At 32.9% G+C, this 24907-nt stretch overlaps 3 protein-coding genes and 1 long non-coding RNA gene across 4 annotated transcripts; 1 reads left to right on the top strand and 3 right to left on the bottom strand.

The window, feature by feature from the left end:
- Nucleotides 1–1157: 1157 nt before the first annotated feature.
- LOC132271573 (uncharacterized) lies at nt 1158–6857 on the bottom strand. The gene is made up of 8 exons (XM_059773004.1): nt 6607–6857; nt 5759–5903; nt 5498–5666; nt 3725–3995; nt 2883–3148; nt 2585–2800; nt 2029–2131; nt 1158–1745 (listed from the first exon to the last, which is right to left on the bottom strand). Exons 1-8 carry the CDS (start codon nt 6755–6757, stop codon nt 1681–1683), a joined length of 1386 nt encoding a protein of 461 aa, XP_059628987.1. The 5' UTR covers nt 6758–6857; the 3' UTR covers nt 1158–1680.
- Nucleotides 6858–8639: 1782 nt separating this feature from the next.
- LOC132271572 (uncharacterized) lies at nt 8640–11503 on the bottom strand. Its single transcript, XR_009469739.1, has 4 exons — nt 11376–11503; nt 10974–11056; nt 10799–10856; nt 8640–9453 (listed from the first exon to the last, which is right to left on the bottom strand). It is a non-coding gene; the product is annotated as an uncharacterized LOC132271572 (long non-coding RNA).
- Nucleotides 11504–15666: 4163 nt separating this feature from the next.
- LOC132271571 (rhodanese-like domain-containing protein 14, chloroplastic) lies at nt 15667–18265 on the top strand. The gene is made up of 6 exons (XM_059773003.1): nt 15667–16051; nt 16215–16261; nt 17039–17131; nt 17509–17647; nt 17760–17862; nt 17981–18265. Exons 1-6 carry the CDS (start codon nt 15826–15828, stop codon nt 18096–18098), a joined length of 726 nt encoding a protein of 241 aa, XP_059628986.1. The 5' UTR covers nt 15667–15825; the 3' UTR covers nt 18099–18265.
- A 385-nt stretch (nt 18266–18650) lies between these two features.
- Nucleotides 18651–24690, bottom strand: LOC132271570 (uncharacterized). Its single transcript, XM_059773002.1, has 5 exons — nt 24321–24690; nt 21809–22109; nt 19789–19947; nt 19272–19567; nt 18651–19104 (listed from the first exon to the last, which is right to left on the bottom strand). Exons 1-5 carry the CDS (start codon nt 24516–24518, stop codon nt 18901–18903), a joined length of 1158 nt encoding a protein of 385 aa, XP_059628985.1. The 5' UTR covers nt 24519–24690; the 3' UTR covers nt 18651–18900.
- Between the last annotated feature and the right edge of the window lie 217 nt (nt 24691–24907).

The raw sequence follows: 24907 nt of genomic DNA, 5'->3' as shown, positions 1-24907 counted from the left end.
TACTACTTTTGTTTTAACTTTTTCTCCTTCAAGCTCCATCTAATTTACAAATGAAATAGAAATTAATAAATAATGGGAAGTGATTACTCACATATTAGCATTGGACTACATACTTTAATTATTATTGAAATTTTTTCCAATAACTCAAACACAATATAAAAGTATACTCATAACAATATCTCAAACATAATATAAAAAGCGTAAAAAGCATAGTTATAACAAATGTTATAATGTTGTATATCATATATATGTATCCATATATCATGGAAAAATGGTTGTTTATACAAAAATGGTTGTTTAAGCGTTCATACATATATGTATGTACATGTATCCATACAACAATGTTCATACGTGAATGTTTCAACATTCACGTGATCGATTAAGGCATAAATAAAAAAATGGGTTAAAAAAAACAGTATGATTAATTAGTTCAAAAGTTTGGTCATTCCAAACTTGACACCATATATTCAATCCATTCATATACAGCAAAGTAAAATATTACAATTGTTCTCGATACTTTAATTATTATTAAAGTTTTCTCCAATATATAAATAAAAAATTGGTTAAGAAAAATAGTACGATTAATTAGTTTAAAATTTTGGTCACTCCAAACTTCACACCATACATTCAATCTAACATTCATCAACAAAGTAAAAGATGTCGTATCCTTGCCTGAAACGAAAGAGATCCTTAAAGCAATAATCTTCGAAGGAAAGTGACGATCTTCCTGAAGTTGGAGTTGGAGTTGTCCTTAGGGTTTAGAAATAATATGATGTCTTTTATAATGGCAGATGTTGTAATTTTATTTTCTCAATGTCTAAAAGAAAAGGGTATGACGGGTTTCAGAATAATACGATGTCTTTTATAATGGCAGATGTTGTAATTTTATTTTCTTAGTGCCTAAAAGAAAAGGGTACGCTTGTCATATTGAAAGATTCTTCAAACCCATAAACAGCTTCCTATGTGTATCTAGAAGAGCGTTTTGAAAAAGCCGCTCTTTTAAGAGCTAAAAGCTCTTCTATAAAACTATCCAAATACCCTTCATAATAGCTTCTAAGCCCAGAAAGCCAAAAACAACGTTTGAAAAGCCAATCCAAACAGGGCCTATATGTATATGTGATCATGAAGTCAGTTAAATCATACTATAACTTTCATTACTGAGCACAAATTGAAATTTACATCTATCATTGAACAAAAATTTGCCAAATTCAAGGCATTGTGGCTACATTATTTCATATGCCCCAAAATTGTCTGCAAACAATTTACAAAGAAAATATGAAGCAAATGATGCTATGTGGAAATCATTAGTGTAGTTTCACACTTCTTTAAGTTGAAGAGATAAATATGTCAAAAACTTTAAACAAGAAACCCTAAACCTAACCCTAAACGTAAACCTAAACTTAGGTTAGAAACGAAAAGAAGATCGAAATTACAAAAGTGAACGTTGAATATTTCCAAAATCGACAACTGAGAAGATGAGCTGAAGTAACTTCCTCCTCGCATTTTCATCCCTTTCTTTGCTGTTTGATCCTACTGTTTTTTTCCTATACATAATGACCTTTACAAAATTGAACATGTCCCGGACCTCCATTAAACAAAACCTGGAACAGTCTTTGGGCAGGAATTAGGTGGTTCTTTTCCAGCTCCCGAAAATTATGGCTACTCCCCCACCTTTTAAAATCAAGCAACAGTTAGTGGATCTGCCTCATCCTCCTTGTCCTTCATTGATACCCAATCTTCTGTCTCTGTAATGCACACAAACATAACAAACTGTAAGCACCAAGAAACGATTAATCCAAGGATGCCAAATATCAATGAGCTTCTATATATCGGAAACAAAGAGTTGGGGTACAAGCTGTTAGGCAAAGAATACCGGCTGTAAGAATTCATAGACAAAAATATCGGACAAACCTTGAATTTATGTACTAAAATATAAGACAAATCTTAATTCCGTTACAATGACATATACTACGCATGCTTGGAAGCGAGTTACAGCTCATCCAACTATAGTACAACAACCATACTTACTCGACTTTTCTGCGAGCACTGATAGCCGCCTCTGCAACATAGTTGCCACAAGTAGGAAGATCGAGCACATCCCAAACATAACAGTGATCGGAAATGCTTTAACCTTTAAATAGACACCAAAACAAATTTTCAGTTACAGAAGGAAAATCAGTTTTGATGCATAATAGCAATGTTTTACCGTAGTGCTTAGAAGACAAGGTTGGGAGAAGAAAGGAGGGGGGACCCAGGGCTAAAAGAATCAACTGTTCGGGATAATACAACATCACCCAAAAGTTTCTAGAGTCTACATGCACAATAAATTTGGCAAAGTTGGACAAGTCAAATAGGTTCGGGCAAAAAACAAGAAAGATAATTAGATTAAAACAGTCAACCTGATGGTTCAGGGTTCAAAGGTTTTAATTGGGTTAAGATCGATTGAGAGTGCTCAAAACCCATGGCATGCCAAGGACAAAGGAGAAAACACTAGGTGGATCCAGGTCAAGTTCTATGACTATTTATACAACCCACAGTAAAGTATTAAGGACAACAATAAAACACAGTAAATTCAGCAACATACATTGTAAAGCACAATGCACACAAACATATTGAGAGGAATGCGGAAGAAGTTCATGATGGTGCTTCTGGCCTCCTCGGGAATGTATTGGGACCTCATCTTCATGAGGGATGGCCAAAATATCCCCACGCAAGCCTCAAAAGCACAGAAGCCAAGAACCTGGATACAACCTGAAAATGAGATGCCTCCACCTTTCTCCTTAGAAGGAGGTACCAAGAACTGTTCCAAACAAGAGAAGTTAGAAATGACAAGGATCAAAAGAATTCATGCGGGAAAAGCAAAAAATGAATGCATAACGTACACTTGTCAAAATGGGAAGCATGAGAGATACGGAAGAAACCACAAATATTATCTGCATGTAGCTCTCAACTTTAGGTGATGTGTGAGCCATCAAGCGAGATGCAAGTGAGCTTCCCAACATTGAAGCCAACATAAAAGTTGCAAAAATGAAACCATGGGGAATTTCCTCCTCATTTGGGCTCAAAGCAGGAGTCCAGAGGAACACAAAGGTATACATGGAACCTTCAAACAGGGACTGTATTGCACCCAGTAACGCAATCTTCTCATCTGAGGCACAAACAAAATCACCAAGGGTCCAAGGAGGAGGATAAAAACATAAGCAAGAAAACTGAAGAGCAAAAACAAGAAGAGGGAAAGAAAAGGAAAATTCAAGGAAACATATGGATATATCAAGGAGATGGAAGTTAAACAATAAATGAGGCACTGATAACATGCTTGGCCCACCACAATCTTAAAAATGATGGTTGAGAAATTTCTTAAAGAATAATGCATCCTGCAATAAATGATATAAGATACAGGCAGTCTCTCCTTTCCTTTTTACTCTCATGGAAACTTTTATTTAAGTAATAGTATTGGAGATTTGACATCTGTACAGCACCAAAAAATGCAAAATGATCACAATTAGGGTCAGACACCCAGGCCATATCTACATGGCCAATCCAAAGGCATGTTTAAAGAAAGAAAAAATAAATAAAATCTAAGATCGATGGTTGATTACTTGGGAGGATTGCTACATTGTGAAACTTGAATCACTCGTGTCTTATGCAAGCAGTCTCCAAAATACTCCACGAGTATTCATAAGCAATGATATTAAGCAATCACTAATCTAGTGTAGGGATCTACCTGAAGCAATAGCCACAGCAGCACCCTTGAACTGTGTAAACAAATCCTTGTTCTCTGAAGGGTCTCCATAGTTCTCAGTCCATGATGATAAAATAATGGCCATCCCAATTGCAAGAAAGCACGAAGCAGCATCAAAGGGAGCCACAGGCCCAAGATTGAAGCTATCAACTAGCAGATTTCCGAACAAACCAGCGACAATAGCACAGAGACCATTTCCAAGAAATATTGCTTTGGAGAATGTTAGTGAGAGCCATTGTTGTTCGAATCCCCTCTGCAAAGAGAATGAGAAAACAGGATCAGTAACAATCAAAATGAGGTTACTTCCATAGATAACCTCCAATCAGTTGTTGATTGAATAAACCTGCAAATAGTCAGAGTCAAACAAGAATATGTGGAACACACAACTAAATGGTTCACACCCATATTTTACAATTCAGAAAGTATGATCTAAAGACAAAAGACAGCACAAACCAAATTAAAATATTAAATGAGAGAGAGAGAGAGAGAGAGAGAAAAGAAAAAAAAAAAAAAAAAAAAGAGTGACATGGCAGTGGACTAGAGTATAAAAGTTTGGTTGCCATTGGAGAAACCCATCCGCAAATCTTGTTAATAAAACTTAACTTTTCAAACAAGGACAAAACAAGGGGGATAGCAAGGACATCAGATATTTCTATTTCTGAATTTGAGTTCCTAATTTTGGAAGCACCTTGGTGGCATAAAGATTAAAAAAATCAATCCTGTATAAAAATAAAGTTCATCAAAATATTTCTAACTAAATTTGGATAGGCTGATGTCTAAATTTTTCTTTCTTTGTAAGTAAAATTTCATTAAAAGCGCCTTGTACACAAAAGAATACATCACTATACCCTCAAACTATTCAAAAAATCAACAAAATCACAAAAGATAAGTAACTCAAAATATAGTGTTTCGGCACCCATATTGATGCTTCATACATCAAAAGATCTCCTTCTCGCGCAACAAACTCTGCCAATACAAAGCAGACCAGCCCTCCATGCATCTTGAGCTTGCCTTCCCACTGAAAACCCCCTCCAAGACTCGAGAACTTTCATTGCAGAATTTGCAACACCCACTGCATCCCAAACACCACTGAAACATAGCCCAAACGTCCCTCACTACTCAACAGTGCAATAAAAGATAATCATTGACTCCACATCCCTTTTGCACATGCAGCCTGATGTCTAAATATTGCCAAGTAACTAAATCTAAATGTGGTCAATTTTCATTTTCTTTAGCATACTTTGGCATCGCATGTTTTTTGGTTAAGAAAAAAAATGTTCCAAATGAATCAAAGGAAAGCAAATACCAGATGCTAGAAGGCATATGATACACTAAAAGAAGTCTCTACTCAAATATCATGAAAAATATTGAAAAGGACATTTCTCTAAATCTCTAGAAATGGATCTCATAAGTAAGCATTACATTTTCAAAGCTTTCTTCTTGATGAGTAAGATTCACATGAAAAATGAGCCTTTAGAATTTCCTAAAACATTACTTCAAAAAGTGGACTCTCATATAATTTCTGCCATTATGAAAGCATTTACACTAGCTGCATTCATGCGCATAAGAGTTGTTATTCGGAAATAAATCCTACTCATGGTCAATGAAATCATGACAGTCATGATCAGAGCAAATTACACCAGATCATTAAAAATATTGATATGGTTAACAAAATAATGTAACATGTAATCAATTTTATAAGGATATGTCAGTTATCAGTTACTTAAGAACAATAGCAGAGCAAAAACCACTTACCTTGTTGTGTTCCGCCACAAGCCATGACTCAAATGATGAAAATAGGAGAGAAGTGGCAATACCACCTAAAACGCGACCCAACATCAAAACTTTGTATTGAGGAGAATGCTTGGTAATGCAGCTCAGAATGTAAGTAATGCAGTAAGTCACACATGCCCTCTTCCGGCCCCTGAATTTAATTTATTTAGGCATAAATATACAAGAAAGCAACCTCATCGCTAAAGAAAGACACATGACACAATATTCAGAGGGAAGTCTCACTGTTTGTCAGCTAGAGATCCAACAATTGTTCCAAACAGCATGGAAGATCCAAACCCTGCGATAAAGAGCTGCCCAATCTCCCCCTTCCCAAAGCCATACGTACTGTATAGGAAGTACACATATGGACCCTGCAACCAATCCCCGGCTATTGCCGCATAAACACTAATCGATCAAAGAAAGAAACACAAACATGCCCAAAAGTTATAACTATAGTTCAAACAATTTCCTTCAAGATTTACCAGAAGTAATCTATATAAAGTGGCAGCTCAAGAAATTGAATCCACCAAATATATTAAACTTCCCTCTCATGCCAGAAAACTAAAAAAATTATAACTTCTTGAATTCTAAAGTTTCTGATTTTCAAATATCTTCTTGAATTTTGTATTTTATTCTGTTACAAACAATTGAAATAGTCTAACAAGTAGAGGATTGTTTCTGCTTTTTGACATCCCAAAACAATGAAAAAAAAATACAGAATTCGGATTCTCTTCCTCCTACATTTTCACAGTAATCAGAAATAGCATTAAGAATCAATGGTATTTCGATCCAACGTCATTCCACATCCAAAGAGTCCAAAAAACCCTAATAATTTTGGATAATAATAATTATTATTATTATTATAAACGCAATCTAAAAGTTCATTTCGAACGACACATTGCGAGCAGATTCATAAGGAGACACTATTTCCACAAAATCACACATATCAGATTCGATCAATTGTCACAATATCAGCAATGAATAATTCAAAGCCCATTTTAATTTTAACATTTACACAGAAAAAAAGAAAAAAGAAAATGTATACATATTTATATATAATATTGAAATCACCAGATCACTGGTTGGCTTACCCATCATAAGAGAGTAGACGAGAAGGTAATTGTTCTTGAAGGATTCGAAGGATTGAGAAGTGTTGCTGCGATCTTTGTTGTTCTTGCTTAGCTCCACAGCTGCCACTACGACCGCGAGAGAGCCGAAAACCAGGTAATAGAACACCTCCATTGTTGCCTGCCTCGACGATCCCTGCTCCAAATCTAGAAAGAGAAACAGAGAGAGAGAGTGTGTGAAAGAGTGTCCTCTTCCCAGTAATATTCTTTAGCTTCTCACGTACAGTGCGGAAAGTATACAAATCCAACACACACATATATATATATATATATATATATATATACACATATAATTAAATTTCCATTTATTAAAAAAATTAATAATAAATAAGTAATTTGAGTTTTATAAAGGAAAATCACATATAAATGGAGTCAAAGTTCCATATTTACTTAGAAACTGGGTCAAAGTTTTATATTTCTTTAAAATTGATTGCTGAGGTGGCACATGATTTTTTACTGTTTAAAAAATTGTGGTGCCTAAAATGCTCTTCCCTAACAAAAAAGTAGTACCTTCAGTTCAAAAAAGTAGTACCTTTGGAGAAAAAGTAGTACATTCGCGGGTGTTTAAAAAACATGGTACCTGGATGCCAAAAAGTAGTACCTTCAGTTCAAAAAAAAAAAAAATTAACTTTGTATGGAATAGAAAAGGAAGCGGAAACCAAATTAAAAATTCTAACTTTGCACTTACAATTTTCTATTGAATTAAAGAAAAAAACTCAATAAAATCAAATTAAAAATGTTAACTTTGCACTTACAATTTTCTCTTGATTCTTCTTTTTGTGCAAACCTTACAAGCAAGACAACAACTTCTTTAGAAGCAAAACAGAGAAAATGAATTGAAAATAAGAGACATTAAAAATTAAAAGAAAAAACCTTAGAAAAATAAGAGATATTATAAATTAAAAGAAAAAATCAAAAGGACAAAGAAGAAAAAGCAAAACAGAGAAAATAAATTGAAAATAATAGACATTAAAAATGAAAAGAAAAAACCCTAGAAAATCAAATTAAACCGTAGAAACACTTTAATTTTTAAATATTATATATTTCATTCTCTAATTAGATTTCCTTATGAATTTGAAATAATATGAAAAAAAAAGTTAATTATTTAGTTAACAATATACTAGTTAAAATTGAAAACGAAATCTAAATAAATCCTATTAAAAAATAAATTAATATATTTACTGAAACACAATATTGTACTAAAACTACCTTTAATTAGTTTGAGGCAAATTAGAAATTATATTAATTATTATTTAGGGAAGACTTAGAAATATAATAAAACTGGGCTTATTTATAATTATTACTAAATATTCTTTTTATTGAATCAGTATCTAATTAGATTTTGTTCAGTAATTTAATTTTTTAATATTATACATTATGAATTTGAAATAATACGGAAATAATATGAAAAAAAGTTAATTATTTATTTGAGAATAATAATATAGTAGTTAAAATTGAAAATGAAATACAAAGAAATTGTATTAAAAAATAAATTAATATATGTACTAAAACACAACATTACATTGAAACTCCCTTTAATTCCTTATTAGGCAAATTAGAAATTATATTAATTGCTATTTAGAGAAGACTAGATATATAATAAAATTGGGTTTATTTATAATTGTTACTAAATATTACTTTTATTGAATCATTTTTTAATTAAAAGTACTAAAACTCGTATAAGTTATATATATAAATTTAAGTTTTATAAAAACTATTTTAAACACCTTATATTGATTAAAAAATTAAAAATCATAATATATAGGTAGTTTTTGTCAGTTTTATAAAAACTCCTTCAAATGGGGTACCCAAACAAGTGATTGGATATATCCCCAAACAAGTGATTGGATATATCAAGGAGATTGGAAGTTAGACAATAAATGAGTCACTAATAGCACGCTTGGCCCACCACAATCTTAAAAATGATAGTTGAGAAATTTCTTAAAGAACAATGCATCCGGCAATAAATGATATAAGCTACACGAAGCAGTCTCTCCTTTCTTTTTTACTCTCATGGAAACTAAAATTTTATTTAAGTAAAAGTATTGGAGATTTGACATCTGTACAGCACCAAAAATTGCAAAATGATCACAATCAGGGTCAGACACCCACGCCACATCTACATGGCCAATCCAAAAGCATGTTTAAAGAAAGAAAAAATAAAATGTAAGATCGATGGTTGATCACTTGGGAGGATTGCTGCATTGTGAAACTGGAATCACTCGTGGTCTTATGCAATGATATTAAGCAATCATTAATCTAGTGTAGGGATCAACATGTAGCGATAGCCACAGCTAGCAGCACCCTTGAACTGTGTAAACAAATCCTTGTTCTCTGAAGGGTCTCCATAGTTCTCAGACCTTGATGATAAAATAACGGCCATCCAAATTGCAAGAAAGAACGAAGCAGCATCAAAGGGAGCCACAGGCCCGACCGCCCGAGATTGAAGCTATCAACTACCAGATTGTTTTTGGTTTTCATTTTGTTTCTAAAACCTAATTCTTATTATATTCGGAAGATATGTTTAGTGCCTTCCCTGGGTTTGGAGCTAACTTTTATTACACTCTGGTCGTGGCTGGTTATTTTTCAATCCAATCCTATATTGAAAATAACAAGCCACGATCACAATGTAGTAAAAGTTAGCACCAAAATCAGGGCAAGCACTAAACAAATCTTCTGAAACCTTCTTGTATGAGAGGTTACCAAACTGCTAAAAATAATACTAAGAACTAGGTTTTAGAAACAAAATGAAAACCAAAAAAAAAAACCACCTGATACGGCCAACAGTCTTTGCAATGCTCTAGAGCATTCCTGTAAAAATCGAAAATTGTGTCAGCAAACATATATTTGAATCACAACAATTGCCTATACATTTTCACAGTAACCACAAAGAGCATTAAGAATCAATGGTATTCAGATCCAAAGTCATACCACATCCAGAGAGTCCAAAAAACCCTAAATTACGATAATAATAAATAAATAAATAACGCAATCTAAAAGTTCATTTCGAACGACACATAGCGAGCAGATCCATTAGGAGACACCATTTCCACAAAATCACACATATCAGATTCAATCAATTGTCACAATATAAGCAATGAATAATTCAAACCCAATTTTAATTTTAACATTTAAACAGAAATATATATATACATATATATATAATATTGAAATCACCAAATCAATGGTTGGCTTACCCATCATAGTGCAATAACCCTTGCCAAAACCATTGAAACAAATGGAAAAGAAACACATAACAGTACATAATAGATTATATTGTAATTACATTGCATAGCCATTTAGGATTCAGGGCTACACTTACCTAACCCAAATCCTCTATAAAGAATTATTGTACATTTAATTCAATACAATATAAACAATTGATCATCTTGTCTAACAAATAAAAATTGACAACGATGACAAAAAAAAAAAAAAAAAAAAAAATGAATATTATTTTGTTATTGCAAAGGCATATCTCTTGCACTCCATTTGAAAGACTTGTGTCACTGCATCGTGCTCTCACGCCCTACCAACAGTCCAACCCAGCTAGTGGGAGGCCATCCCACTTCCCCAGTTTAGGAGGTTTCAGTAAAGGGAGACGGGCTTTATGTTTCTTTCATAAAGCTCCGAGAGACATGGAAAGTGTTTGAATTTGTAGCACTCTAACATAATGAAGAACCAAACATGAAAGGAATGCATTATTTCATTTTAATATCTAGCACTGTCACATAATAAGTACACAACTTCGATCCAATTAGAAAACCAAACACAACCAATCAAGACTTTATAAATATAAAATCCCTAAAAAAAATAATAAAACAGTAAATATTAAGCTAAATATAGCGGGCTTAATTTAAGGCAGACATTACACTTTTACTCCTACAAGGAGGTCAATAACTATGTTTGTCCACAATACTACCTGCTTATAATGTTTGTAGTTTCGGCTGAACAGTCATGTTATAGAACAAACACATTTGATACTTAAAGACATATTTAAAATAATAAAATAAGCAAAGATCATAGTTTATTTTGTCCATAAAAGTAAAAAAATAAATAAAAAGAGGCTTGATTATTAATGCAAATGATGTTAGAAATATTTTCAAATACATTAGAAAAACAAACCTTAATTATGAAAAGAATAGTCACAAAAGCATACCTATCTTTTTTCCGAAACTACTCAACCCATTAAGTGTTTCTCTTCCAAACAAGTAAACCTGGAATTTGAGATTAAAATTAATAATTTTGAAATATGGACATTAGCAGTGAAAGTACTTTTATAATTACCAATTAAAGAAATAAAAAGAGCATGAATAACTGAAAAATATAACTACCTAAGGAGTGAGGAGAGGCATATTTGCATATTTCTTGATGACCCTTTGATCTTAGAGCCAAAAATTCAGGAACACAGAAACAGCTGCAAAGATTAGAGTTTTACATAAAAACCACTTATTTATCTTCAACCTTCAAAGTATCAAATGTATACAATATTGGGCTTCGAATAATTTTTTTTTTTTCTGCTTATATCGTTCAAACAATTGCAAGAATCTCTAAGTGCTATCGATAGTGCAAGAACCCTAATTCTATATATATATATATATATATATATATAATATAATATTTCTGGTAGAGTACAGAACAGAAAAATAAGAAAATTTAAAAATAAGATCAAATCTTACAACGTTTTATTGACACAATACACAATACATAAGAAAATTTCAAGATATAAATCAAACCGTTTTGAGGGAGTGTGGGAGAGAGCCGTGTCGTGTCGCGGAGGGGCTGCTGACGGGATCATCCAGTGGAGCTGTAGAGGACAGCCGCAAAAGACTTGTAGTTCTAGGGTTTACATTCTGTATCCTTTAACCTTAGCAAACCAACGATTAAGATGCGTCAAAAATGAATGGCTAGGATGAGAACTTATTTGAATTATGGGCTTTTGGGCCTGCTAATAAAATTATTTAAATTGGGCTAAGCTTATACTCATGTAGTAATGTGGGCTAAGCCTTTTAAATGTAAAATGAAAATACAAATGGGCCTATGTCTTAACGAGCTTGTTCACGAGAGCCGAATTCAGTATTTCTCAAGATCGGCTCGTTTACTAAACGAGCTTCAAATCTTAGCTCGGGCAGCTCTGTTCATTTGCAACCCTAATTAGGTGAGAGCTTGGGTGGGTCCAACTTGGAACTCGAATCCTGTCCAAGAATTATACAATTTATTTGAAACAGAATTTGAACAAATATTTTACTAATTCCAGCAAATCAAAATATATAAAAATTTTGTGATCTTTATATTTATAAATTTACACATTGTTTATGTAAAATAAATAAGTTAAAATTAAATTATTTGTAGTATAATAGGTATTAGTTCAATTTTATTTTTTATTTTTATTTTTATTTTTATTTTTGCCAATTTTGATCTTTATGCAATATAAGAAGGGAAAAAAAATTCAAACATAGATGAAAAGAAAGACAATTGACAAGGAAAAATACATGTTGAGAAAATCCATTTTCTACAGATTCCAGTTTTGGGTTCATGGCTGAAAAGGGGTGGTTGAGAAGTAAACGAGGAGACCCAGATATATCAAGGAGATGGATGTTGAACAATAAATGAGTCACTAATACCACAACGGGCCAAAGCTATGTTGGAAAGGGGCCAAAGCTATGTTGGAAAGGTGACGTTATTTATCACCGTTAGATACTCACTGGATGTTGTCCAGTGAAAGAGTAATCGGAGAAGATTTTTTTTTTCAGAGTTGAGACCCTGCCATTGGGATTACTAACCTGATTTTGATACGTGATTTAGGTAAATATATGTTTTACTAACACGAGCAACTCGAAATACATGAAAATTTTATGATTTTTATATTTGTAAAGTTACACAATTGTTTAAGTAAAATGAAGTTAAAATTAGATTATTTGAAGCATACTAGTCATTAATCGAACTTTACCACGCTTGCTTTACAATTTTAAAATAAAAAACTACAATAATGAGTCATTCAAATGTGAGCGATTTGGTCAGGGAGATGCATATATAGTACTTCAAGATTTATTATGTGTCGAACCTCTTTTGTTCTTCTTGGCATATGTTATTTTGGCATAAATTTTTTTAGTTCTTAAAAAGAAACGGTTCGAGAAGATTCAATTATTCGAAATGAATTTTTAGGTTCGGAAATTTATGTACATCAAATTCATAAAAATTCTTGTTGGGGTTTATGTTACGGTCAAAAAATTAAATTATGAAAGAAAACCTGTTGCTTCAAATTTTTTTTTTTTAGCCAAATTTGTCCTTTATGCAAATTAATATTTTTAGATTTGTTAAAATAAATGATATAAAAAATGAGCAAAATTTTGTTAACAATAGATTGTTTGTAAAAAAAAAAAATAGCATAGGTTATAGGTTGCCACACAACGCGTGCAAGAGATGAAATATTGAAATTTTTATTGCAACTATAAATATGTTCTTTGTTTTGTTCAAAAATTTTTATCTTACAGTTGTTCCTAGTTAGGGCTAGAATGTGATTCTCACTTTTTTGAAACGATTGATTTAAGTTTGGATGATCATATCTACATTGGGCTTGTATAGGCTTAATCTTACCAAAATAACTCATATATATTCTTTATAATCTTATGTTTTGTTTGGTTGGAGGGTTGGAGGGATGGGAAAAAAAGGGAAAGTGATGGAAGAGATATCTCAGGAAAAGAAAGATGTCACTTCTATTTTTTGTTTAAGTTGAACAGAATGAATAGTAAAAAAAATGAATGTGGTGATAATTTTTTATTTTTTTATTATTTTTTATTTCATTGGAAGGAAGGGAAAGAGAATTTTTATATTATTTTTATCAATATACTCTCACTATAAGAAGGATATATCTATTTCAAATTTTTTTAAAAAGGTTAAATTTGAAAATTGTATATTTATAGGTAGTTGTTAATTTTTTTCACCCTCTCTTTTCTTCCCTCCAACCAAACACAAAAGGCCACCCATCCCTCCTCGATCCTTCCCTTCCAACCAAACTTAACAAGTATCTTGTAGAAAAAATTGTTTTCTTAAAACATGAGGTTTGCTTTGAACAAGTAGTCCAACCAAAGCAAATGTAATATATATTTTTTTCACTTGACAACAAACTCAAACATTAATATGTACCATTTTTTAAATTTTTTTTTTTTTTTTTTTCACTTTCTCAGGAGTTAAAACAAACGAACATTCATTATATATTTTTACTCCCACCAGGAGTAGAACTAAGGCGGAGTTTCCCCAAATTTTTTTTCAAATTCTTCTAAAATTCCCCACAAAATTATTATTTTATATAAATACCCCTACTTATGACCCCAAAAATTCATATAAAATTTTAATTGGCCCCAAATTTTTTGCAAATTCTTCTAAAATCCCCCACCTAATTTTTTCCCAAACACTTGTTTATTGCCCCCAATAATTATGAATTTAGAAATAAATATAACTGTCTTATCTCAAAACACATAAAATTTTAATTTAGACCTTTTTAAGCCTACTTTTGAAAGCTCAAATATTGTAAAATAAAAAATGTAAGTTCGTTGTTGATGAATTTTACTGCAATGTATTATTGTTTTACTAGAACATTTACATATACACAAGCTTAATATCTATTATATGAATTTAAGAGAGAAGAAGAAATTACACTATTGTCTTCTTGCACATTTAATAAAAATACATGAACCTTCTTTATCAATTAGTTTCGTGAGAAGTTGTAAAAACTAAAATATTGTGATACTAAAGAGACAATAATGCCAACAATACTATCATATAAGTTAAATTTTAGTTGTCACATGCTAGATGACAATCTCTATAACTACTATTTATATAAATTTTTAAAGCAATTCTCTATGTTGTTCTTACTAATTGTGTTTTGTTAAATTTCCTTTAGTTCAAATGTTGTATTTTTCTCTTAATTTTTCATCAAGGTAATAAAGACACATATTTCTCAAAGTGGAATTACAGTACCAAAATTTTGTTTTTCAAAGATTGAAACAATTGTTGAATAATTTTATAATTCTTGAACAACGTTTTTTTTCTTTTCTTTTTCATATTAATTTTCATTACTACTTATTTTGGTTCATTTCTCTCATTTTTTAAATTGTATTTTTTTCAATGTATACCAATAATAATAATATTATAAAGAAATTGCATTACGATTGATTTCAATTTTTTTAATTATATAGTACTAGTTCAGCCCCAACTCCACAACGAGAGAAATTTCATACACTGAATTGACCCCATTTTCTTTTCTTTTATTATTCTTTATTTTTCAATATTAAAATTTCTGACTCAGTCGCATGCTAAAACTCTCAACCTTCCCAAACAATCAATCAATGATTTTTACACCGACTTATTGTAGTGCTGCACTTACTATTTTTAATTGGTCATCTACTCCATAAATAAATGAATAGCCCCTTTCAATTACTTATATTTTATATAAATAGCCAATCAAAAATAACTTGGTTAGACAATTCACTACTCCCTTTGTCCCATAATACAAATTCTTTACGGGGAGTATAACTTTTTAAAGAGAAATGTAATCTTTTAAAAATTACAAAGTTATCATTTCAAGTTTAAATGTATATATATATAATCAAGTTTGAAATTTTTTAAAATTTTAAGAGTATTTTATAAAAAAATATGAAATATATTATTTAAATTTAAACAAGTGAACAAGTATTTGAGAGAACCAAAAAAAAAAAAAACTATTAAAAAATCAGAGGAAATATAAATTTTCGATTTCGCCATGCTGTCTGTACCAACACTGAACCTTCCCTCTAGAGGTGATCATACAATCAAAAGTATTTATGATTGTGTAAACTGGAAAGTTATCAGTTAGCAGCAATGAGATGAAAGAAATCCAAACAGAAGCAGATCTTTAAACCACCACCACAAATTCAGATTGTGAGGAAGCCAAAATATCCACAAATGCCCATGGCCCACTCACTCCAGAAACATCCAGAAATCTTAACAGAAACAGACCCCAGAAGCAGCGATACATCATCAAATGATTCATTTTCAAACAACCACTAAACACGCACACACACACACATATATACGCACACACACACATATAGAGAGAGAGAATCTTTAGAGTAACTGATGATATAGTTCTTCGTAAGTAGAAATAAAGTTTTGTGGCTGAAATAGTTGGTCTGACATTTTTGAAGAATGGCTGCTATAACTTCACTCACTCCACACTCATCTTCTTCCTCTTATTTACCTACAAAGTTCCATTCTACCCCTCCAATTTCCTATTCAAAATCTAGTTATGAAACTATTTCTTCTAATAATTACTTTAAAGTAAGAGCAATTGGTTCTTGGCAATTGTCTTCATGCTCCATCTCCACAGGGCTTAGGATCCGGTGTGCCGCAACCAAACCCGCGAAATCACCAGGTATTTTTGCTATTTTTATTCTCAATTCTGAACCCTATCGAATAACAATTTTATATAATAGTTAGAAGACAACATGTTTGATTAAACACCCAAAAAACAAAAAAAAAAAATTTTTTGGTAATTGGCATGTTCTGATTCTCTTCTTTCCATTTGGAGGGACTAGCTGAAGAAGACTGGAAGACTAAGCGAGAGTATCTGCTAGAGAAAAGGGTAAAATTCTCTCTCTCTCTCTCTCTATATATATATATATATATATATTTGAAGATATTAAATTTAGTATTCCCACATAATATATATATGTGAAGGAGAGTGAATTTTATATGTATGGATAACCATATTCTGAAGTTTGAGAGAGGGCTCTATTGGGAGTACAGATTATACAATTAGGGCATGATGTTTGAACTTTGAGATAATAAGTTTAATTTAAATAGAAATGCAATATTGCATCGAACAATTTAAAGGAATAGTAAATTGACCCTGCAATGACTAAATCATAATCAGTTTATTTCTCTTGGTTATTTCCATCCTAATATCAAACAAGTATATGTTGCTTGCTAAGCAAAGAGGGCAGAAGAACAAATAAACCTTTTTTTAAAATAAATAAAAAAAAAAAACCTAATGAAGTTCATTGATCATCAAATAAGAAGAAAGTATAGTCAAATCATCAAAAAAAAACCTTTCTTTTTTTTTTTTTTTGTGAATAACTTTGAAAAAACGGTTGCATGAATGAGACGTTGGATTAGGTCCTTTTATTGGGCAGGGGATACCTTATCCATTGAAGAACTTCATTGAGGGGCTTGTAATTGATAACTAATCTAAGAACACCTCTTTCTATTTCAACATTCTTTTGGACATAGAAAGCGGCACACCTCTTTTTATTCATCTATATATATATATATATATATATATATATTTATTCTTAGTAGAACTAAAAGCTGTGCATACTAGAACATAATTGAAAATGAATGACATTGTAACTATTTGCAGGTAAGGAGTGTGGATGTAAAGGAAGCTCTGCGCCTTCAGAAAGAAAATAATTTTGTGATTCTTGATGTACGGCCGGAAGCAGAATTCAAAGAGGTCAGTTTGTTCTCAATTTTCTTTTTCTTTTTTAAATTTGCAACTTAAATCTCAAGAATTATAATGATAAGTAGCTCCAAAGTCGGGAGGTATCCGACTGATTTATGTGAGTAGATGATGACATCATAATGACGTCATTAAATACAATGATGTCATCATAACTGATTTACGTGAATAGAGGATGACATCATAATGACGGCATTAAATACAATGATGTCATCATAACATCATCTCTTACTCATATAAATTTAATTGAATGTATCTGACTGTTGACTCCTATCAATATAAGATTGCATTCTTCAGTCCCATAACATATTTTAGCTTTGTGTTGCTATAAATTGCTACAAATTTTCTAATGTAGTTTTTTTTGAGTATAGGGTCATCCACCAGGTGCTATTAATGTGCAAATATATAGGCTTATAAAGGAGTGGACAGCTTGGGACATTGCTAGGAGAGCTGCTTTTGCATTTTTTGGCATCTTTGCTGGAACAGAAGAAAATCCAGAATTCATGCAGAGTATGCGATTTTGAGACTTTTATCTGACTCTACTTCTTTTGCATTCTAGGGTTTCAAACAACTCGACTTTTTTAATCAACTGATCATGGTTCAATTTTGCATATGCTAACAGTTGTGGAATCAAAAATAGATAAAAGTTCAAAGATAATTGTTGCTTGCTCATCTGGTGGTACAATGAAACCATCACAAAGTCTTCCAGAAGGCCAACAGTCGAGGTAAATCCATACTCTAAACCTATGAGAGAGTCTGACAGTCGGACAATTCTCACTACATATCATTCTCCAAACATTTTAAGCCTATTTGACCATGGATTACTTATGCTACTTTCTGCAGATCACTGATTGCAGCATACTTGCTAGTTCTTAATGGTTACACCAATGTCTACCACTTAGAAGGAGGGCTATATACCTGGTTCAAAGAAGGTTTGCCTGCAGTTGCTGAAGAAGACTGAAGTTCCGAATCAGAAACAAGGCTTCTTCGTCACTTCAATTTTTAACCCTAGTATGGTATTTGTGTCACTACCCGCTTCAACTGTGCCCTATCACACAGATCTTTGTATAAAAAATGAGTTTGTATTATCTTTAATTGCCTGGATCAAATATAGAGTGGTTTGATGCATTCCTCCTCGATCTTAAACTGTACTAATGTATTCTTAAGCTTCTGATGTACTTTTTTACTTGTGTGTGTGTGTGTGTGTGAGAGAGAGAGAGAAAGAGAGAGAGGGGGGGACAACAAACCTTACTTATTCCCAGCTATCTAAAACCCCAGCTGGACCATGGATCAAAGGCTGTTGCAAAAGCTGTGTCCATAATTTAATTGAATTCCACAAATTGTACATCCACATGTGGAATTGTTCATGACATCGAAAAAACAATTCACAAAACCTTATCGTGTTATATAATACACACGCATAGAATATTATAGTTTAACAAAGTTGCTTCCATTTCCAATTCTTCCATCACTTTGAATCGAAGAACATTATGATGGAGATACACAGAGACACTGGAAGCACAAGTAAGCATTTTTGCATTAATTTAAATAACATATCAAAAGTATAATTCTTTTCACACAACCTATATTATCTAAACTGCCTTGTTGGGTTGACAATGAAGCAGTCAACTGCCTCAAAAGATCACAAAATCTGCCAGAACATTCAGAGGCACTGGGCTCAAAAATTTAAAATAAAATTTACTTGGATGGAGTTGCACAGAGAATCATATTACTGCTAGGTGTGGGGAGAGGAGATTCTAACTTTAGGGATCTTGGGCACTTGGTTGAAGGTTTATAAATTGGGAAACCGCAAGCTTAGCAATCTCACCTATTACAGCTTGGACCTGATAATCATCTGGCTCCCTTTGCGTCGACAATCTTGGTGTGTATTCACTGGCAGCAACCATCGTCTTTCTTGATGTGGCAAGAACATTCTCCAGATCCAACTGTGACAATGCCCTTGGTTCCTGGGGAAAAAAATGATCAAGAAATTCAGTAAGACCTATGGTAAGATAAAAAATATACTCCTAAAAGTATTCCAATTAAAAGCATAACAAATACTAGTAGAGACCAACGGTAAGATAAAAAATACACGAAAACTAAATGGTGGAACATAAAAAGATGAAATACTGACATTAGATGGTTTCCCACTCTTCTCATCATTAAGTAGGTCCCTGATGGGAAAATAGGCTGCTTTTTTGCATAGTTCAAGAAGATCCGAACCAGTGTACCCATCGGCTAAACTGGCTATGCGGTCATGGTCAAAGCCATCTTCTACCCTCTCACCCTTCAAAATCTTCTTCAGTATCTGCACTCTCTCCCTGTGGTTAGGTATCCCAATCTCAAAAGCTTGTGGAAGACGTCTAAGTATTGCTTCATCAAGTTCTGATGGACGGTTGGTTGCAGCAAGAACCATCACCCGAGCATCCTCTGTATATAAATATATAATATTATCATAACCAAAAGCCTTGGCCCAACTAGGTAAACAACAGAACACAAGTAAAATATTTGACAGAAATCAAAAACCACTCTCCAGTATACACATTACACAGTACCACAGCCACTTTTTTAAAAAATAACATAACAGAAGAAAAAGAAATGCAGAACAATATCAATGCACTTCAGAGAGAGAGAGAGACAGAGACACTTACTGTCCGTGGTGAAACCATCCCACAAAGCCATGAACTCAGTCTTCATGTTTGTTAATGCTTCATTGTCAGTCGTGCTGCGCTGACCCAAAAAACTATCAACCTCATCAATGAATATAATGGCAGGCTGGAGTTTATGGGCCAAGCTAAAGACAGCAGACACTGCAAAAGTTTGGTATGATATTAACAACCAAGTATGAAAAGAAACAGAATAAAAAGGATTACCGAGAACAAATACTTTAGGATCCACATCTGATGCACAAGCAGCAATTTGTAAGGTAAGAGGACAGTTATATGATCCATTGTCAGATAGACAGTTTTTCTTCATCAAGTTCAATTTCACAGAATTAGGGAAATTGCTAACTATTTGTATATTTTTTAATTCTTGCAGATCGTTCAATTATTGTTCACTTGGAATTGTATACCTTCAAGATTATAATACCACATATGCTATTACAGAATACTTATTTATGTATCAAAAATAATTCTTTACCATTTTATGAGATAATATTGCAATATAAAAATTCATTTTTTTGTTAGTGTTAGGGACATATGGCAGTACAATAAAACCAATCCCACAGCATTTGTAACTTGTAAAGTCACAAGTATCAGTATTCTCAACCTCAGATGAGTGGATCTTCAAAGAAGCCATCAATTTTATTTCATAAATTTACAAGCTGAGGCTTTAAAATAATCTGATCCTATGCATGCAGGGAGCATTTAGCACGACAATTCAGTGTACTTTGAGTAATACCTGTCAGCATAAATCATATATTGACACTTTCAACCATACACAATTGAAGTCAAAGTAAGTTCCAGATAATATTGCTCCATTTTAATTTCCACATGATTAGATAAATTGATTTAGTGCATAAATTGTTGGCACCAGGGCAACAATAAATTAGAGAAGACACGAAAAGAAATAGATCATAGGTGCAAAGCATAGAATGGTTGACATTCTTTCTGAAAGGAACCCTTAAAAGTTTGGGCCCAATCCCACCCCCACACGTTGGCAGTTCCTTGCAGATGATTTAACCTGAAAAGGTGTAAATTTATAAACTAAAAGGGGTAGATTATGTGAGTGCATGTATTTGATGAGGACTTTAGTAGTAGGTTAGGTATCCAGCGCCACTAGTTTACATATAACCTAGGTGGCAACTTACATTCAGCTTTAACTAACTGCATTTATGCAGCCCAACACATAACGCATGATGAAGCCTTTGCAAAGTCAAAATGCGTCAGTCCCATAAAAAACAATAATTGTGTCGCATACTCAAAAGTAGTAGGTGCATACAATATGTATCATATAACTTGCACCAGCTTTTAGGGTTTTAATATATAACATATATGTTGGTTGAGGACAAAAATTACGGCAAGAATCACAAATATAAAAGAAGAATAAAATTGAGATGTGCATTCAGCTCCAGCTCCAGAGTCACGCATCTCTCTCAGAACATTACGCATGATGAAGCCTTTGCAAAGTCCAACTGTGTCAGTCCCATAATAAACAATTATTGTGACGCATACTCAAAATTAGTAGGTGCATGCAATATTTATCATATAACTTGCACCAGCTTTTAGGGTTTTAATATATAACATATATGTTGGTTGATGACAAAAATTACAGCAAGAATCACAAATATAAAAGAACAAAATTGAGATGTGCATTCAGCTCAAGCTCCAGAGTCGCGCGTCTCTCTCAGAACATTATGCATGATGAAGCCTTTGCAAAGTCCAAATGTGTCAGTCCCATAATAAACAATGATTGTGAAGCATACTCAAAATTAGTAGGTGCATGCAATATTTATCATATAACTTGCGCCAGCTTTTAGTGTTTTAATATATAATATATATATGTTGATTGATGACAAATGATGGTAAGAATCACAAATATAAAAGAAGAACAAAATTCAATTTTTAAAGTCGATAATAGTTAAATCGCATAATCTAAACAGAAAAAGTAATAAAAAATAAAACCTCAAATCTCAAATTAAAGAAAAATGTGAATATGGTTTATACTCACCAAGTTTTTGTGCATCACCAAACCATTTGCTCATTAGGTTTGATATCCTTACATTAATGAAAACAGCTCCAGACTCTTTGGCGATGGCTTTGGCAAGCATCGTCTTTCCAGTACCAGGTGGTCCATATAACAAGACCCCCTTTTGGGGACTGAGAAGCTTCCCATGCGAAAATAGCTCGGGCCTACGTAGTGGGAGAATCACCAATTCATGTAATGCTTGCTTAATGGTTTCCAAACCCCCAATAGAGTCAAATTCCACATCAATGTGATCAGGATTTATAACATCGCAAGCTATAACATCCTGTCAATCAATTTAAAAGATACGATTCAAACATAACAGACAACAATTATCTTTTAAAAGCCTTAGTAAATAATATTCCAAAATTTTATTTTTTAACAAGTAATTTTTTTTTATCACATTAAGGGGATAGAATAGCTAAGGCAGTAGGCACCGCGCCTCATGGAGCGGATGTCCATCATTCTGCTCCCTGCCTTTTCGGTTAGTCCCCATGGGATTTCCCAGGACTTAACAGGCATATGGGCAAGGAGGGAATTACCCTTCATTTCCTGAAGTCCTAATAAAAGCATATTTCACGTCAAACCACTAAAGAAGCAAATCTTAAGTTTGAAACCATTACAAGAAAATTTTGTTCTCAAATAAAAGAGGGTAAAAGTGTTTCAAGATCATATCCTTTTCCTGAAAATCTTTACATCACTTATACTTCTTTTTTTTCCCCCCTTTTCGCATTCTGATAACAAGAAGAACAAACAAACAAAGCCTTTCCTCAACTACTTGATGTCAGATACATGAATCATATTTTTCCATTCTACTTGTTAGGTCAATAGGACTTATGTTGACAAATTTTGTAGACCAAAACTATAGCCTGTTAATTTTGTTTTCTTGAATTTTTGTTAATTAGAAATTTCAAAAGTAAGTGTTAGTTGTCACTTGTCACCCATTGTTCATTCTTGAAGATGGACATGGGTAAATATGCAACATTCTACACCAAGGGTAAAAAAATAATTTGACACTCGGTTACACTTGCCATATTAGAGTTCATGCATACATGCTTGGGTTTTCCAAGATTTGATGAATTTGATATGATTTGATGAATTTGATATGATTTGATGATCAAAATCCCTTTTGGTATGCATATAAGTGCTTTTAAAAACTTCTTTTTTGAAAATTTTTAACTATAAAATTGCAGTAGATTGATCAAGGTATCAGTCAATGGCCACTGGAGTCCCATCAATCAATCAATGTGTTGCTCGATCAATCCAGCTGTTTGGAAATTTAGTTTCCTTTCCAAATTGAAACACTGAAAATCCTACTCTCTATAAACCTATACTTTACCTATATACACACCACAATACAAAGGCAGATTACACACACTAGAATACTTAGCTAGAGCATATAAAGAGTTCGTGAGTTCTAGAGTGCATCTAATTTTCTTTACATTCATCATTCTTGTATTAAAATTGGTGAGTGTGTTCTTAGAGTGTTGACATCATCACTGCAACTTTTTTTTTTTTTTTTCTCCATTGAATAGAGATTGATTCAGCCAACTAGTGCCAGAAGCAGATTCGTGTTGAGTGCAAAGTTTGTTCATGAGCAGACCCTATACCTGGAGACTCAAGGAGAGTTTGATGAATTGACATGTGTTAAGAGGTAACTATGGATTTTCTAATATTTCGGAAAACTATTAACCTAGGTTGTAATACTTCTTTCTCATCAGGAATTCGGTTTGCCTGAACTAGGTCCCTCAGTTTTTCCAATTGGGTTTTCCACGTAAAAAATCACTGTGTATTATTTATTGGAGGATTAAAATGAAAGGATTGAGTGAATTTTATCTTCGTCATAATTTGAATTTAAATTTCTGTTAATTCCATTTAAATTCAAAGATAGTTAAGACTACCAATCCAACCATCAAGACGCATTCAATGAGACTTCTATGCATAAGTACCTAAAGTTGAGCCTAAAAAAGTAAAATTGGTGCATCAAACTGTAACATAGTTCAAGAATTCTATAGATACATTATCAAGGTAGCAGTCCTTTACATTTCAATCAGGCGCTTTAAATTAAAGCCTACTTATGTTTGGCGCCACTTTTTCTTAATGCTACCAAAATAAGAAGTTCTTAAGCCATCTTCTTCTTCTTCCTTTTTTTTTAAAATTTTTTTATTTTATTTTTTAACAAAGTTTCAGTCTTCCAGAGTCCTCCGTGAATTTCAGGGAGCTTTTAGTATAATTTCAATATTCAGCCAATATTTCAAGTCTAATAAAATTGACTGATTTTATATCACCATAATTAAGTATCACTGCATATATGCATACAAATTTGTGAACTTTTCCATTCCAGATTGCTGTTCGTTTCTTTGAAGACAATAAAATTAGCAGCTAAGAATAATTAAACAAACCAATTGAATTCCCGCGGATTCCAAGGAACCAAACACAGAGTTAGGGTTTAAGAACTGAAAAAGATTAGATTGTAAAAACACAAATGGATAGATACCTCGTAGGAATTGGTTTCGATGAGTGGTCTACCCAAACGCTTGGCGATTTCTTTCTTCCGTTGTAGGGCTTTCTTGGAGGCGTCGCGGTTTGGGTCGAGATGTCGAACCCCCGATAACAGCATCAAGTAGCCGATAGCGGCGGTGGCGGCGTACAACACCAGTTCTTGTAAGACATTTGTATCTGACGAACCTCTCATTGCCAAAACCCTAGATATACACTGATTCTTCTTGTAAGTATGATCTTATATAAGATATATGCGTGTGTATATATAGAGGGAGAGTATTGCTTCTGCTATAAGCTTACTTTTACTGTGTGGGTAACCAGCGAAAAGTAAGGTGAGAGATTGAAGGGGGTCAAGGTTTCACTTTTTTGGTAATCGAATGGACGATGGATTTAATGAGCATCGGTTCAGTTTACAACATCAAACGACATCGGTTTTATTACAACGAGGTTTGGCGGTTACAAGTTCAGACTTCAGGCCCAAAACATAACACCGACCCATGATGACACTGATCTCCTCTCGACCCTGAAGTGATGGCATTTTTGCCACTCTATTATTATTATTATTATTATTATTATTATTAT

This window comes from Cornus florida, unplaced genomic scaffold, assembly GCF_030987335.1.
Source record: "Cornus florida cultivar Cherokee Brave unplaced genomic scaffold, ASM3098733v1 CherokeeBrave_3.0.0_Hap2_Chr08, whole genome shotgun sequence".
Taxonomy (NCBI): Eukaryota; Viridiplantae; Streptophyta; class Magnoliopsida; order Cornales; family Cornaceae; genus Cornus; species Cornus florida.
The sequence above is the reverse complement of the archived record's forward strand: the minus strand, read 5'-3'. Positions and strand labels throughout refer to the sequence as shown.